Here is an 11,232-nt window from a genome sequence, read left to right as displayed (position 1 = left end):
AGTTACTCTAAATGTATTAAACTTAATAATATAATAATAGTAGTATAGATAGTATAGATGTATTTTAAAGAAAGATCGGGTTTAGTCTTTTTAAATTTTTAAGAGTGACCGGAGTTAGGATTACCCGGCTTTTAATTATTATTATTACGTTAATTAAATAAATTTCCGAGGCCAGAAATACTTTAGTCCCAAAATAAGCAATCGGAGCTTCAAATTGGCAAGCTCGTATGGCTTAGCGGTTCGACTGAGCCAATGTTCCAGCTCAAATTGAATCCACTCACTGGAGATTCTGAATGGGTTGTCATCGAAGAAGAAGACAGTGGAAAGCAAACAACCCCGAAGGCTCTCCTTGCCACCACGTCGTATATCGACATGCTCAATGACACTCGCCGCAACAGAGCTTTCCGCCTCGCCATTGACAAGACCATCACCAAACCCTGTCACGTCCTTGATATTGGGTAAGTGTATGGTTTCAGTTATTAGCAGAAACTCGATGAAGGACGATACTTCAACTATTTTATGCCTATAATCCTCTTCTTGCCTGGTGTTTCAATATTTGCTGAATGTACTGATGATGAGTGTTTCTTACGAGCATTCTTGTTATCAGTTGGTTATGATTTTCATGTGGAAATGTGTTTGAACAGTGCTGGAACAGGATTGTTGTCGATGATGGCTGCTCGGGCCATGGGCCTTGCTGATTTAGAGGGTAGTGTTGGCTCGGAGGGTATGGTGACAGCTTGTGAGTCTTACCTACCCATGGTAAAATTGATGCGGAAGGTTCTCCGGGCCAATGGCATGGATAGGAAAATTCGTGTCATAAACAAGAGATCTGATGAACTGGAAGTTGGCATGGATATCCCATTCCGTGCAGATGTTCTTGTGAGTTGAATCATCTTTGGAAGTAAAAAGTTTGATTTCCATGAACTAAATATGATGTATTGATCAATATGGAGCTGTTCCTCCGTGTTTCAGAACCACATGGTTAGAGTGACGCCCTTTTCTATCTCCTATCACCCGTTCTGAACCTATAGCTATGCATCCGTGGACCAATTATCTGCCCTAGTTAACTTTTGAGAATTCTTCAGAGTATCTAATGTCTGTGGTTGAAGCAATGTTTTTCTTGCCCTTTTATCTTGGCAAATTTGATATAATATGCAGGTCAGTGAGATCCTAGATTCAGAGTTGTTGGGGGAAGGGCTAATCCCTTCTCTACAACACGCACATGAAAAGCTCCTGGTTGAGAATCCAAAAACAGTACCATATCGAGCAACGATTTATGGTCAGGTCAATCAAGCAACCATATCATATTATTTGCGATCTTTTCTATGAATTTGTATGTGCCAGCATATGTTACATGCTCTGTTGTTTTAATGGCTAGTTCCATCATCAAAAGGTTCTCGCTTATTGGTTCATTCAAATATTTATATCTCCTCAGTTTGTTTTACAACTTTCTTGACTCCATTCAGCTAGTTGAGTGCTCATACTTATGGGAGAAGCATGGTCTAACTAATAGGGAGGCAAAACTTTCAGATGACATTCATCTTGTTCCAATCGGAATGGCTGACATTTTGTGTGTCAAGCAACAACAATTTGCAATGCACTGTAATTCAGTTGAAGAAGAAATAAAGCTGGTAATCATTATGTGCAGTGTGCTGACAAAAATCTATCTGTTTATCATACTCTTTTGTATATCTGTCAAAATTACATTCTCCTGCATTTTACTCAGTCTGGTATTTCCATATAGCTTTCAGAACCCTTTAAAATTTTTGATTTTGACTTTTGGAGAAGACCAGAAAGTTCTAGGGAAACTGAGTTGCACATAAAGGCTTCTAATGATGGTACAATTCATGCTATCATCTCATGGTACATGATCCAGTTCATAGATCTTTGTCTTATTGACATGTACTCTTCATATTCAGTTATGAATAATGCTCTTCTGTCAGGTGGATACTTCAGCTTGACAAAGAAGGGACGATTTTTTATTCAACCGTCCCGAAATGGATAGAGCGTCCGGTCACCAAAGAGATACAGTCATCCTTTCTTGGTGAGTAAAGTTCAATGACTAGTCTTTGCATATTACGAGTCTAATTTGGAAATATTATTCAAGTGAATGATTCAAGTAGCAGTGAAGCTCTACCCATGATAGAAGAAATCCATAAACTTGATAGGATGCTTATGTGTTATTGTTAATTGATGCATAATGAGTTAAAACAGCCGAACTAAGCCTCAGCAACTTTGTGAATGTGGTTAAAAATAAAGTAAAGAAAAGCTGGTTTCTTATTCTAAAAAAGGGCACAATTGTTCTTGCCTCAACATTGTAATTCCTGATTTAATCCTGTCTTTAATGCTGATTAGAATATTTTTTTCAGAGATTGACTACTTGAGGTTGATGTTACAAAGTAATCTTCTGATAATTGTTTCTTATCTGTATTTTGTTTATCTTAGGTTCTCAGAATTGGTGTGACCATTGGAAACAAAGTGTTTGGTTCGCCCCAGGCACTGGTGTTTCTGTATTGAGAGATGAAGAGGTTAAATTACATGCTGTTCACACTGAAACACGCATCGCATATAAATTCATGACTTCACCCCACATGAAAGATGTGAACCATCATGACTTTGATGCTCGAGATAGTCAGATTCTTTTGTCACCAGAAAGATGTGCATTATACGGAGATAGCAGTTGGAGATGTTTGATGCTTAATGCTATTCGCAGAGCTGTAAGATATTTTTTCACTGAGTAAAAGCTTTAGTATAAACATTTAAGACAATATATCGATTTGATTCCTGAAAGCCAAATTTGTAGTTAGTCCACCAAAGCTCTGAAATTATCCAACTCTTGTTGCAGGTTATTTTACTTCTAATTTTGGATGTTACATTTAATAGTTTTCAAAATTTTGAATTGATCTCTACTCTTTGCTTTTTGAGTTTGGGTTCTCCTCAAGCACATTCATCATTATCCCATGCTTCATAGTTGTTGGCTGATTTCGAGACACGCTGTGTACGAAAATGAATTGCTCTTGTTTGAAAAAATTGTGGTTAGCGTCGATGCTAATATGATAATTTTCCATTAATATTTTTCCCTATCATTTATAATGAAGTTAAATTTTTCGGCATCTTAGCATGAAAATACTTTACATGGCTCACATTGTAACTGGTTTTGTTACTTGAATTTTCCTACCTTCCTCTTCATTTCAGGACTTTGACTCTGATACCATTAGCTATACTTTTAGTGCACACTTTATACTAATTTTTCTATAGCAGTAAAGGTATAGCTAATGTTATAGGTGTAACTCAAATATTTTAGAACACGGAATAACCAAAATACCACTTTTCATCCTTTTTGTCTCATAGGGAACTACAAAGAACAACATGGGACTGTTACTACTCCCTTTAAGTTGAGTTTTTGTTGCATATTAAACTATTGGATTCTATTCATGGTATTGAAATTCAATTTTTCATCTATACTTAACTTTTTTTGTTTCTATTTTCTTTAGATGCAGCACAGGGTATTTCCCTTGTGTTTGGTCGCAGATGATAGCATTTTCTTGACAGTTGCTGTTGCCCGTCTTTCTAAGAATTCGAATGTGATTCCACTGTTTCCTGGACTTGGGAAAAGGGGTTCCCAATATCTGCAAGCAGTTGCAAAGGCGAATGGTTACACAATGGATCGCATAGAAATTATCAAAAAAAAGGATTTGCAAGTAACCCTGCATGAGCCTTGTCAGAGAAAAGTAAACTTATTAAAATGCATATCTCCAATGGCAGAATTGTTGTACAGGTTGACTTAATGGCATAAATGTTGTTCAGGTTGACTTAATGGTTGCAGAGCCATTCTATTATGGAAACGACAGCGTGCTTCCCTGGAATAATCTACGATTTTGGTACGTCTTGCTTTGTTTTTTTTATTTCAAGATAAATGTGCCTTTCAAGCTTTACAATTGGGACGATCTTTTAGCCTATGGTTCTAAGCAATTATTTTTGGAAATCAGAGAAACAAGAAAGTGTTATCTTTTGCCTATCAAATAATTATCTCTCCCCATCTTAGCTCCTAAATTTTACCATGAATCAATCTAACTCTCTGGTGTTATCTTGGGTTGCTTAAATCTATAGTTGGTGAATGAGTTTTCTGTGCTAATTGAGCTCTAAATCAAGCGCAAGCTCGCATAAGTGATTCGAGATTGAGCTTGAATCGGAGAATTTCTTTTGTTGGTTTGACTTTCTTTTAATTCTTCTCGGCTTGTGCTTACACATTTTTTCTTGATTTTATTATATGCAGGCAGGATAGAACGTTACTTGATTCCATTCTATCAACAGATGTGCTGATAATGCCTTGCAGGGGTTTGTTGAAAGCTTGTGCAATGTATCTTCCTGTAAGTTGGCAATGAGCAGCCTTCAATGTTTTCTATTGTAAAGTGAAAAATAATTGATACGAGTATAATGCTCTTAGGACCTCTGGCAAAGCCGCTGTTGCCTGCAAAAAATCGAAGGCTTTGATCATTCAATGGCCAACTCGGTATTGGGTGCATGTGGAAATTTACCTGCTTCAGAAGAGATCCCTTTTCTACCTTTCTTTGTCTGGCAGTGTGGGGAGGTCAAGGTAGCTTCCCAATAATTCCTGATTATGGATTGAGATCTGTACTTTTAAGATAATAATATTAAACACTAATGTTTATTTTCAGACACTCAGCGAGACTGTTACTATATTGGAGTTTGATTTCTCAAAACCAATGAGTCCATGTTCAGGAAAAGCTCAGGTATCTTCTCTTTCGTTTTTCTCAAAGACCGAAGCACTAAAAATGGTTCCTATAAAAGACCCCTTTAAAGGAGCTGCGTTAAAATCAGCACAAAATGAATTAGTAGGTTCGATTTAGAGAGGCTGGGATTTGCCATGGATTCGCGGTTTGGATTGATTGGGTGATGGACGCAGAGGATAATGCATCAATTATATCAACAGGACCAGGTTTGTTCGAAGAAATCAGTTGATAACCCTGTCATTCATCTTAACATTGAACTTGACACATCTTTATCAACAAAAATAAATCCTCACTTTCAAATGTGCCAGATGAAAGACATTGGAAGCAAGCTGTGAAGCTTTTACGTAAACCCGAGGAGGTCAACGGTGGTGATTTTTCTACTGAAATCAAAGCATTCTTTGATCCAACTGATGGAGACCTTACGATACAGCATGTATTCTCATGAATCAGAGAGAACGTATCATATTAGAGGTTTTTTTCCTGGGTTTTTACCGTTTTGGTGGGCTTCTGAGTCTTTTGCATACGCGAGCTTTACTCAGAACTAATCATTAAAATTTGCGTGCTTAGCAAAGCCTGGTTTGTATTTGAACAGAATTTATGGTGAAGAATGATAGAAGCCTCATTTGATCATGTTGCAGCTCCTTGAATTGTTTTCCCGACAAAATCTGTTGTGTAACAAGGGCATAATGTCCACTGAATCGAAATTCTTTGAACGAAAAGAATCAAATAATTTTTTGTGGTGGCATAATAAAGCACGGCCAAGTTGGGCTGAGAAGGAAAGCTTCGGCTTATATTTCATGAACATTTGCATCTTAGATTAGAACAAGCATTAGTTTTTGCTCGGAATTTTCAAGCACAATAAAGATAAAGCCTTGTCTTTAGTAGTAAAACGTTTTTGTTTTATGGTTTGAATCAAAACATCGTCTAATCTGTTACTAATTGCTAGAATCCAATGAATTTCGAGTTTCATGTCTAATTATTATTTACATAAAATTACCCAAATTAACTTAATCATTTACTACTATTAGATTGTGGTGGACTCTACTTGTTATGCATATGGAGAACTTCTCCCGATATAGGATAAAAGAAGTTCATTACAAATTTCTACACAAAAATCTATATCAAACTGTCTCACAGATCAATTTTATGAGAGATCTCTGACATTATTTTTTATATCAAAATTATTGTTTTTGACAATAAATATAGATTGAGTCGATCTTATGTATATCTTAATGTAAATGTTTATATTATTTCACGAGGTGGAACTAATCTAAATCCATGACGCCTTGTTCTCATGTTTTCTTTGGGAACACTAAGAATGAGTTATGGACATCCTATTAATTTACGCCCACATTTTTTCAGATAACTCTCTTTTAACATCATCTTACCGCCCACGTTTAATTAAATTTTGAATTCGTTAATCGTTATGCCAAAAACTGTGAATATATATGCCTATTATTTTAATAAAAAAAAACTCTCGTGAGACCGTCCAACATCTAAATTTTGTGAGACGAATCTATGATTCGAGCCAATTCATAAAAAATATTATTTTTTTGTCATAAGTTTAGTTTTCATTATCTGTATAGATTTGAGTGACCGGACCCGTTCACAGATATAGCCGTATGAGACGAGACCTACTCTATTTTAACTAGGTTTTATGAGAACCGTTGTGTTTGTTACCCACGAAATTATCCTGCCAAAATTTTGTCCATTGCTCCCCCATTTAACGTTCACAAAAGCTGGCTGCATTATTATACATACATATACGCATTCAAATTAAATAAATATGAATAGGACCCATCCCATTCTTAGATGCGTGATCACGTGATCTGAATGATACAATACAAAATTGCTATTTGCCATACAACTTTTTATCCAATACACACACACACAAATTAAAGTAGGCAAATATTTATTTATTTTCTGGAATGCTAGCTAGGAGATCGTTCCCACTTAGAAATAAATCATAATTTAATGCCATTTTTCATTGAGAAAATAGCCTCCTGCATGTCATTTGTCGGCTCAGGTTGATCCTAAACAAATATAGAATAGGTATAATATATATGTATATGTATCATAGATTTACGCATGTATAAATAAAACATATAGTAAATGGGAGGGAACACAAAAAATATGACCGTTGCCCAGACTCGCTGCATATATAAACAAAACTTTTGCACTGAAAATCAAGTCCTCCGACACATGCATGCATTCCCACATTTCTTCGTCAATCCGATTATAAATCCATTCTTCTCACCTATAATATTACATCCTTTTTCTTTGATAATTCAATACCATTTATATATATATTTTTTAGTTTAGATGTCTCTCTTTGCAAATTATAATACGAGAATTTCTATTATTTTCTTCATCTTCTTTGTTGCTACTAACTTTTTATTATGTGCCATTACAGGCTCAAGCATTGATAACCACCGGCACACAACCAATTGGGTAGGTCCGACCGGCCACCGTCTCGTCACCGTGGATGTTAATGGGATCGGCGACTTCCTATCGGTTCAAGCGGCTGTAGATTCTGTCCCAGACAATAACCGAAAAAATGTCCTCATTCTTATCAGTGCTGGCTATTACATGTAATCACATCTTTCATTTATTTGTAATATAACCATATGTTTGTGTGCATGCATTTATTATTATTTTTTTCATGAAAATGATACTTTTTGTGTGTTATTCATTTATTTTTTTTGGTGGCAAATATTTATATGAAAGAGAGAAGGTGGTGGTTCCTGCTTCGAAACCTTACATAACGTTCGAAGGTGCGGGACGAGACGCGACGGTACTAGAATGGCACGATCGAGCAAGTGACAAGGGACCCGATGGCCAGCAGCTCCGCACTTACCACACCGCTTCCGTAGCTGTTTTTGCGCCATATTTCACTGCCAGAAACATTAGCTTCAAGGTATATATATATATATATAGATACACACATATGTACACATTTGAAATCAACGAGCAAATATACAGATGTAGCTTATTTTTATAGAAGGCGCTGCGTTACCACTACAATATTACTATTTATTATATTTAAAAGATTATATTATCTGTGAAATTTAAATTTTGGATGTTGATAGGACCTATATATATGACTGACTCGACCCAATTAAGTTATATATACACATTTGGGGTTGGAGTCTTTCGAAATTTGAACTAAAACTAATTTGGTTTCTTTAACTTCTCGTGTTTAATTTCGAAGGTTTTTATTGAGAAATGAACTTTTCAAACATATATTTGAGAATAAAATTTATGCTTGGTTATAATTTCAATTTGTTAAAAAAAATAAAATTCATTTATCTTTTAAAAAAAATGAGATTGTTTTTTTTTTTAAAGAAGACAAAACAAATGTTTTTAGCTTTTTTTGTTTTTATGTATTTAAGCAATTTAAAAAACAAACCCTTAATCACATTTTCCACTCAGGAGGAGATGTATTTTTTTTTTTCTGTTTTTTGTCTCTTCGTGATTTTAGTCATGTGTCATGAAATTTCAATTTTTTTGACGATTTTAGTTACGCTGACGTGGAATTAATGCAGTAATGTGGTGTTGACGTGTATAATGTCAAGACAACATTACTAACGAAAAAAAGAATAAAATTACAAAAAAATCAGAAAATACATGACGAAACTATTTAATAACATAGATGATGAGTAAAAGTGCAAACATTTTACAAATGTACATATAAATTTATTTCATGTCGCATATAATAAAATTAGTTTGGACAGATAACTTAATTATCAACAAGTAGTTATTGACGTAACTAATTAAACTTTTATATTATAATGAGTTTTTGCTGATGAATACTTAACATAAAATAGAATACCGCGCCGGCGCCGATGCCGGGCATGCAAGGATGGCAAGCAGTGGCGTTGCGAATATCAGGGGACAAAGCCTTCTTCTCCGGTTGTGCATTCTACGGCGCTCAGGACACTCTTTGCGATGACGCCGGTCGCCATTTCTTCAAGGACTGTTACATCGAGGGCTCCATAGACTTCATTTTTGGCAATGGAAGATCTATGTACAGAGTAAGTATTATTTGAAAAATGTGGTCATGGAGAGAAGCTGCCTTTTTGTCCCCCGTGAATGTGATCAGTCAGTCAGACGTTTTCTTTTGTCTAATTTTGAAAAGTGGGAGAAATTTTACCTTTTTTGGTATATAAATTTAAATTCCCTGCAGGAGATTGAAATATCAACAACCCTTATTCTAAAAACTAGTGAATTTTTGGTTGATTGATCTTGTAATAAAAGATATTTTTTGTTCTCAATAAATTACAAGATTTTCATCGTAAAAAAAAAAACCTAGTGAATTTATGTTGAATTCAAAATTACTTATTAAATACAAATTTCTCAATTACTGAAACCCCGCGCTATACCTGTTTTAAATTGAGGTTGTTTGTTTCTATAAATTCGAAATTGTCTTGTAGGATGAGATGATAAATGTTGAAATGAAAGATGAAATTAAATCACATGACTATTTTTCGGGGGTTCAATTATTGTAAAATTTTAGTTAAATGCGTGACGTTGCAGAGGTGTTAATTCTCATCGCTAGCTTATAAAATTTATAATAAAGGGACACTTATTCATATTCAATTTTATTATTTTTTTCAAAAAATTTAATTTAAATTGTTGATCCCAGAAAATTTCCAAAATTCCTTTTTTTTTTTCCTCGTCCAATCTGACAAAGTTTAGTTGGTGCAGAACTGTGAACTCCACTCCATAGCAAAAAGATTTGGGTCCATTGCTGCCCAAGGTAGACACTCTGCAGATGAGAAGACTGGATTTGCTTTTGTAAACTGTAGTGTGACAGGTTCCGGCCCACTCTATGTGGGCCGGGCTATGGGCAAATACTCCAGAATAGTATTCTCATACACTTATTTCGACGACGTCGTTGCTCGTGGGGGATGGGACGATTGGGACCATCAAGGCAACAACAAGTAGGCAACTATCTTTACTGTAAAAATAGACATATTTTTGGATGTTCACTTAAAAATACGATTATAAAATTAAATTTAATTTGGTGTACTCCGTTTTTATAGGAGCCTGAAATTTTTAGTTAATTATATATATATTTATTTATTTATTTTTCGTGATAGATATATCTATCTTATTATGAAATTTTTTTAAATAATGACTATATATATTCATATGGAACTTTATTTTTTAGAAATGAAATAATAATGTTGTTTTTAGATGAAAGTTTTTTTTTAAAAAAAAAAATTGTTAGCAAATGCACTCTCAAAATTCCTTTTTCAATTCGATAAAATATTCAGGACTGCATTTTTTGGAGTGTACAAGTGCTATGGGCCTGGAGCTGCAGCAGTACGAGGAGTATCGTGGGCCCAAGAGCTTGATTATGATACAGCCCATCCTTTTCTTGCCAAAAGCTTTGTCAATGGGAGGCATTGGATTTCTCCCTCGGATGCTTAGGACCAAAATTTTTAATAACTCTAATTCTTTATATATATTTTTAGTTTATACATTTTTTTTAAAAAAATTTTCAATTGGATCTACCTTTCGTTGTTAATTAAACATAAAAGAAATATCTCAATTTATTACATTTTCGGATTTAAATATGTTATTGTACCTATACATCAACCCATAAATTAATAATACGTATTTCTTCATGTTTATTATGCATTGATATTACCCGTCTTTAATATATAAGTTGCTTTTCATTTTTCGATTGGCCGGAATTCATATTCCAGATTCTATTTTTGGTAATATTTATTCTTTTTTTTTTACTAAAATATATATTTATATAATGCGTCACTGTCATGCATACATATATTGAAATAAAGTTCAATAATTGGGAGCCCCGCATTGAAACTCGGTTTCTCAAGTCTATTTTAGCAGCCCTATGAATAATATGGCAGGAATCATCCCTTCAAATCATCATCACATCGAGGTGGCTAACATGAAGCAAAAGGGCTTTTGTCCATTCAACAATTTATGGCCAAATAAACAAGTCAACTGTACAATTTGCACTGTTTCTTTCCAACGTGCCAAGTGTATAACGTTTCATTTTACAAACTTATCTCGATAGGTACAGTAAACAGCTAGGTAACAACTGACTTATAGCATACAACTGTAAAAAATAATAATGAAAAAGAGAGAGAAGCCAAGAAAAGATAAAAATTGATGGAAGTAAATGGGAGAAAAGAGGATTTAAGGGTAAACAAAATTTCATCTCCTTTGGACACTCCCATCCTGACAATTTTTGACATCTAAGCAGCAAAGCTGTTGTGTTGTATAACTTGAAACGATCTATCTCACAGGGCATCAGAGTTCCACCTCGTGAAGATCATCTCCGAAATTACCACCATTTTTTGACGAATGTACTATAGGAGGGTCACTTGGCATGAACGAAGACGGTTCCATGCCCAATACCTCTCCCAGAGGTTTTACTCCAGCCCTATATGGAGGGCTGAACGAATCGTTTAATCTTCCACTCCATGATGCTGTACGCCGT

The 11,232-nt window shown here is 34.8% G+C and overlaps 2 protein-coding genes across 4 annotated transcripts; both read left to right on the top strand.

The window, feature by feature from the left end:
• The first annotated feature begins 184 nt into the window (after window positions 1-184).
• On the top strand, window positions 185-5,382 carry LOC140966954 (protein arginine N-methyltransferase 1.6-like). 3 transcript variants are annotated; one of them, XR_012173472.1, is made up of 14 exons: window positions 185-458; window positions 645-879; window positions 1,159-1,284; window positions 1,467-1,631; window positions 1,745-1,863; window positions 1,944-2,044; window positions 2,446-2,717; window positions 3,495-3,731; window positions 3,808-3,881; window positions 4,277-4,370; window positions 4,448-4,597; window positions 4,680-4,754; window positions 4,858-4,960; window positions 5,063-5,098. XR_012173472.1 is itself a non-coding variant. In XM_073427272.1 (14 exons), the coding sequence occupies exons 1-14, from the start codon at window positions 253-255 to the stop codon at window positions 5,197-5,199; spliced, it is 2,091 nt and encodes a 696-aa protein (XP_073283373.1). In that variant the 5' UTR covers window positions 185-252; the 3' UTR covers window positions 5,200-5,382. The 3 variants fall into 3 exon arrangements, 2 of the variants coding, with proteins under 2 accessions (XP_073283373.1, XP_073283374.1); XM_073427272.1 differs by having other exon boundaries at window positions 4,861-4,960; window positions 5,063-5,382; XM_073427273.1 differs by lacking the exon at window positions 1,467-1,631 and having other exon boundaries at window positions 186-458; window positions 4,861-4,960; window positions 5,063-5,382.
• A 1,568-nt stretch (window positions 5,383-6,950) lies between these two features.
• LOC140966955 (probable pectinesterase 68) lies at window positions 6,951-10,373 on the top strand. Its single transcript, XM_073427274.1, has 5 exons — window positions 6,951-7,345; window positions 7,482-7,671; window positions 8,582-8,788; window positions 9,462-9,697; window positions 10,034-10,373. The coding sequence occupies exons 1-5, from the start codon at window positions 7,077-7,079 to the stop codon at window positions 10,188-10,190; spliced, it is 1,059 nt and encodes a 352-aa protein (XP_073283375.1). The 5' UTR covers window positions 6,951-7,076; the 3' UTR covers window positions 10,191-10,373.
• The last annotated feature ends 859 nt before the right edge of the window (window positions 10,374-11,232 follow it).

The sequence above is a fragment of the Primulina huaijiensis genome, unplaced genomic scaffold, assembly GCF_012295235.1.
Source record: "Primulina huaijiensis isolate GDHJ02 unplaced genomic scaffold, ASM1229523v2 scaffold208314, whole genome shotgun sequence".
Taxonomy (NCBI): Eukaryota; Viridiplantae; Streptophyta; class Magnoliopsida; order Lamiales; family Gesneriaceae; genus Primulina; species Primulina huaijiensis.
The sequence above is the reverse complement of the archived record's forward strand: the minus strand, read 5'-3'. Positions and strand labels throughout refer to the sequence as shown.

Coding starts and splice junctions, on each gene's coding strand:
- LOC140966954 (XM_073427272.1), top strand. CDS start 253: ATGTTCCAGCTCAAATTGAATCCACTCACTGGAGATTCTGAATGGGTT. Junction 3,732..3,807: donor ATGAGCCTTGTCAGAGAAAA/GTAAACTTATTA, acceptor AATGTTGTTCAG/GTTGACTTAATGGTTGCAGA. Junction 4,755..4,860: donor CATGTTCAGGAAAAGCTCAG/GTATCTTCTCTT, acceptor ATGAATTAGTAG/GTTCGATTTAGAGAGGCTGG.
- LOC140966955 (XM_073427274.1), top strand. CDS start 7,077: ATGTCTCTCTTTGCAAATTATAATACGAGAATTTCTATTATTTTCTTC. Junction 7,346..7,481: donor ATCAGTGCTGGCTATTACAT/GTAATCACATCT, acceptor TTTATATGAAAG/AGAGAAGGTGGTGGTTCCTG. Junction 7,672..8,581: donor CCAGAAACATTAGCTTCAAG/GTATATATATAT, acceptor AACATAAAATAG/AATACCGCGCCGGCGCCGAT.